We start from the raw sequence: 5,551 nt of genomic DNA on the forward strand, positions 1-5,551 counted from the left end.
TCCCAGTGCGTTGTGATTGGCGAACAGCTTAGACGGTGTTTCAGTACTGACCCGCCCCTTGCCAAAGCAGCAAGTTCCGTCTGCTCCGGTTTAGTTAAGGATGGCGTCAATATTGCCATATCAATTTGAGCCGGATTCCGACCCAGAGAATATTAAACAAGAAGATCGCACAGAACCTTTGCACGCACGGAAATGGCAAGACATATTAGAGTGGTAACGTTATTGTTGTTTTTTTGCTAAATCACGTTTTAGATAGGATGTCAACAACCACTTAAAAATAACTGCATTTACTATGTACAGATAAGTGCATATGTATTATTTTTATTGTTATTTAATTCTAACATTATAACATGAATTGCAGTGAAACTGTTACACAGTTGAATTTATTTATACCATAGTCCAGTGTAGGGATATATCAAATTTTCATGTTGCGATTAATTGCTAATGCTTTTATCACGGTATTATCACAATGTTGAAAAAAGTGCTGTCATAATACAGTATAACAGGTTTAATAACTTTTTTTCTTAAAACAAAAATAACTGAACATTTAAATGCAATAAAGCAATACAGAAAAATGTATAAAGTTAAAAGTTTTACACAGATTAAAGTGCAAAAGAACTATAAAGACCAATAGGTATCACTTTACAATAAGACCTCATTAGTTAACCTTAGTTAATTCATTAACATTCACAATGAGCAAAAGCTACATTTGCTACAGAAGTTATTAATCTTTGTTAAAAAATACAAGTCTTAGTTAATGTTAGCTCATTAAATAACACAGTTGCAACTTTAGATTTTAACAACCTGTTATTAAATATTGGAATACCTAAGATTAATGAATGTTCAGAAGAATTTTTCATTGGCAGTTTGTTAACTAATGAATTAACTAATATACAGTTGAACTTATTTATGCCATAGTTCAGTGTTTCCCAGGCATAAATGCAAACTCATTCTCTGCCAGCAGGAGGCGCTGTTGGAGTCGTAGAGATCAAGGTTTCCAAGGTAACGGCTGTACACAAAGCAGCGCTCCACTCAAAAAACACTGCTTTATCAGACATTACATGCAAGATTAAATGAAAATGACATTCAATTTTCTGAAGACAGTCGGTTTCCTTCAGAAATACAGTGATATAAAAACACCCACAATCAATGAATGGGAAACACTGTAGTCTCATAATTGAAGTGTAAATTCTGCAGATTACATCATTGTCCAGTATTGTACTGTCAGCAATTTATTATAAAAACGTTTCATAATTGTAACATACATATTTACATAATTATTCAGGTGCGTGTGTAATAACTTGCGAAAACTTGAGGCTACAGCAGCACTTATTCGTTATTGTCTTGTCTGATGCACTCAACCAAGCATTCTAACCACGACCTTGCCCCTCCCCTCCCCACCCCCCAACCTTTCGAATTTCCGTATGCGGGAATTATTTTAATGGGCCGCTTTGTGATATCACAAAACCCGGAAAACAAACGCTGTAGTCCAAACGAGCCGTTCATTGTAGTTCTTGAAAAGAGATTTTTTAAAAACGAAATATCTCCCTTTGGAGTGGACTTTGAGATTTGTAAGTTTGAAGATCTTTTTTATGCCCAAACATATACACTACGCACTGACTAAAATTCAAAAAGTGAAAAAGCATAATAGGACCCCTTTAATGATCTTCAACATAGGCTTAACTCTCTTTAAGTAAAATGTAATTTATTTCTTTTTTTTATTTTTTGAGTTAAATATGGCCCAGACGTGTTCTTGACGGTGAGATCTTGCCATATAGCAGGGTTAGAAAATTACTAGTCACAAAGTCACAAAGCTACTACCCAATTTATTTTTTAAAATAAGGGGGAAAATGCCCTTGAATTGTATGGATAATAAACAAATAAAATACTACTACTACTACTGTTTATAATGGTATTTCTTTATTTTCTCCATTTATGTTTATAGAATTAAATAAATAAATACTATTAATTTAATTTACTAAACATAAATGGGGAAAATGTGTGCTCATAATGGCCTCTTGAAAATCCTTTCCAGGAGCCAGATATTATCTACTAATAAAGTTAATTTTTAACACTGTTGTACAACATGTATTGGCGGAGTTGTGTGTTAGTACTCGCAATCTAAATGCTCTGTAATGTCTATAAAGATGGAATGATGTCTCTGCAGCTTTAAATAACACACATTCTCTCATACACTGCTGTTTGGAATTTGAGAACAAGTAGGCGTAGTGAGTCGGGGTCTCTCTCCCCACTCCTCCCTCTCTCTGTCTCTGCCATTCTGTAATCACCTATTCCTGGAGCATTTTTCCAGTTGCATCATCGGAAAACCATGCGGCAGGTCCGCCAATCTGCATGATTAAACCCTTCTGCTTACAATTTAAGTCCATCTGATATGGGTTAGAGCCGCGGTTGGGAGCATAAAGAAAGGCAGACCTCGAGTGCTCTTTCAGAACTAAAGAGGGAAAAAAAAACTTGTTTTCCCAGAAGCCAGGTAGTGTGCTGGCACAACAGCAGTTTGGTGCTGTGGTTGAAATCTTTAAGTCTCCCTTTTAGAGCAGCTGAGGTATTTGTGCTTATAGACAAATATTTTCAGGGAACTAAACCATAAATGCTGAATTCCAGTGGATAAACATTTAGACTGTACCATACGTGCACAGTTTACTCTGAACCATTGAAGGCTAACACAGTATTTCATGCTACCAGATAGACCCAGATGAGAGAGCAATGATGGAGGTTAGTTGTTGGATGATCATTTAAGGGACTGGCCTTCTACTGTTATTATTTGTTCTTAACTGTCTTTTACCCTGTGACAGGATCGAGATTGAAGACTCTGAGGCCGTAGGCATCTCCAACATCATCAATAACCTCATCAGCACATTTCCCCGAAGCGTTCTGACAGCTCTCCCAAACGAGCTCTTCGCCTCTTTCATTAACTGCCTCACTCTGCTCACATGCTCGTTTGGTCGCAGCGCCGCCCTGGAGGAGGTGGTGAGTACTGCATTTGTACCACAACAGACCACAACCAGAGTAGCTGAGGTCTATGAATGTCAAACACGTTCTTTTTTTTTTTAATATAGGTTAATATAGATTCACAAGTTATTATTTGGGGTCGGTAAGAGTTTTTTTGTTTTTTAAAGTAGTCTCTTATGCTCACCAATGGTGCATTTATTTGATTAAAAATAGAGTACGAACTGTAATATTGTGAAATATTACAATTTAAAACAACTGCTTTCTATTTGGATATATTTTAAAATGTAATTTATTCCTGTGATAGCAAAGCTGATTTTCAGCAGCGTTTACTCCAGCCTACAAAGTCACATGATCTGTGATGCTTTTTTTTCAGAACTCTTTGATGCATAGAAAGTTTAAAAGAACAGCATTTATTCGAGATAGAAATGCTTTGTAGCATTATAAATGTTTTTCTGTCACTTTTGATCAATTTAATGCATCCTTGCAGAATAAAAATATCCTTCAAACTCCAAACTTTTGAACGGTATTGTATATTAGAAAACTCCTTCATGCCAAATTAATGATTTAAATATGTACATTTTATATTTTTTACTTTCTTAAATTAAAAAGTTAAGTGTTCAGTAAATATAGGACCTACACTAAAATTGGAGAGTCTGACATATGTTCTTTATAAATGTCATTGTGTTATTAAATTATTATTATTATTATAGTTTAAGTAATATTAAAATATGCTATATTAGAGTTATTTAACGTTAGGATAACAGAGTAATATATACTTTAAAAAATGAAGGGGCAAACACTCGTAGAATTTAGCATGAAATGTAGAAAGAAGGGATGTGTCATGTGACATGATTAGCGTAAAGTCACGTATGTCTCTTTTTCTTTAGCTGGATAAGGATGACATGGTGTACATGGAGGCATATGATAAGCTGCTGGAGTCCTGGCTGACGCTGGTGCAGGAGGACGAGCACTTCCCTCGGGGCTGTTTTGTCCAGCCGGCCGTGCAGGTCTTCAACTCCTACATCCAGTGTCACCTCGCAGCTCCCGACGGCACGAGAAACCTGGTCAGAACAACTGCGTTTATCCACCTTCACATCCAAATGCATCTTTCTCACCATGTTAAATCTGTTCTGTTAACATTGTCAAAAAGTCTCTGGCTTACCAATTTGTTGGTAATTTGTTGCTTTTCTTGTAATTTTTTTGTTGACTTTGTGGTTTGCTTTTCATCTTAATTAAAATGGAAAAGTATGAGCCACAACAAATGTCTAAAACAGTTTTCCTTCAAAGAATCGTCTGCCAGAGTAACACAGCCGCACCAGCACATGGTTTCAGTCATGTGCATTATTTATCTTTTTAGACTGCAAATGGTGTCGCTTCTCATGAAGAGGAAGAAATAAATGAATTACAGGAGGACGACAGAGAACTGTTCTCAGATCAGCTGGCCAGTATCGGCATGTTGGGCCGCATCGCTGCAGACCACTGTATACCTCTGCTCACAGGGTACAGACACAGTCCTCTTCAGAGAAACCACTGAAATAAACAACCACTGTGAGCCTTACATTTCTCATCTGTCTTCAGTTTGTTGGAGAACCGAGTCACACGGCTTCACGGGCAACTCCAGAGACACCAACAGCACCTCATGGCCTCTGCAGACCCGGGGACGGTTGACCGGAAAGTTCTAGATGACCTTTATGAAGACATTCATTGGCTCATATTAGTGTCAGGTCTGTGTCATTCTTAAAAAAAGACATTCTGAATGACATTGTCATTATTCACTCACCCTTTTGTCATTCGTTTTAACTCACAAACGCGAGTAGCATGTTTAACGTAACATGTCTATGGAGGTTTTCATTCATCGAGGTCATTGTAATGTGTAATTCAGATGCGACTGGACTAGGGCTGTGCGATTAATCGAAATCGTCATAAAATCGCGATTTGAGCTTGCGCGATTTCTAAATCGCTTTATAGCACGATTTTCCGCAACCCCGACCACCCGCAGTATGCTATCCGAACCAATCAGAATGCAGCGCGCCTAAATGGAGCACGAACAGAAATTAAAATCGAAATCGCAAAATTGATCAAAGACTTTTTTTTTTGTCCATATTGCACAGCCCTAGATGGACTTTTATTTTTTATTATTTGGAGGCCAGTCAAGTTGCTTTTTGTCATTGTTCTGAAGTATCTGGTGTTTTATCAGGTTACCTCTTGGCTGATGACCCTCAGGGTGAAACACCATTGATACCTTCAGAAGTGATGGAGTACTCTATCAAACACTCGACTGAGGTGGATATCAACACTACACTGCAGCTGCTCGGCTCTCCTGGAGAGAAAGCCACCTCCATCCCAGGATGCAACAGGACAGACTCAGTTATCAGGTAGAGAGACCTCACAGTATACATGTGGCAGTGTGCCATTATTACTCTATAAAGAAGATTCAGGTTTATTGGTAGTTGGTAGCTGTGGGATTTTTGATACATTATGATACGATTTCCTTTTCATCCACATTTTTCATGCAATATTATCTAGATTTAAATTTAAGTTTCTTTTTTTTTTTTTTTTTTTTTTTAAAACACTCCCCCGT

At 37.3% G+C, this 5,551-nt stretch overlaps 1 protein-coding gene across 1 annotated transcript in view; it reads left to right on the forward strand.

Moving 5' to 3' along the window:
- LOC107658250 (exportin-4-like) overlaps positions 1-5,551 on the forward strand; it is a 50,871-nt gene that overhangs the window by 33,889 nt on the left and 11,431 nt on the right. Inside the window, exons 9-13 of the mRNA XM_016446720.1 lie at positions 2,814-2,988; positions 3,858-4,034; positions 4,328-4,470; positions 4,549-4,694; positions 5,168-5,345. Coding sequence (XP_016302206.1) covers positions 2,814-2,988; positions 3,858-4,034; positions 4,328-4,470; positions 4,549-4,694; positions 5,168-5,345 — 819 coding nt within the window. The remainder of the gene's footprint in view (positions 1-2,813; positions 2,989-3,857; positions 4,035-4,327; positions 4,471-4,548; positions 4,695-5,167; positions 5,346-5,551) is intronic.

The sequence above is a fragment of the Sinocyclocheilus anshuiensis genome, unplaced genomic scaffold (assembly GCF_001515605.1).
Source record: "Sinocyclocheilus anshuiensis isolate Anshui unplaced genomic scaffold, SAMN03320099.WGS_v1.1 scaffold263, whole genome shotgun sequence".
Lineage (NCBI taxonomy): Eukaryota > Metazoa > Chordata > Actinopteri > Cypriniformes > Cyprinidae > Sinocyclocheilus > Sinocyclocheilus anshuiensis.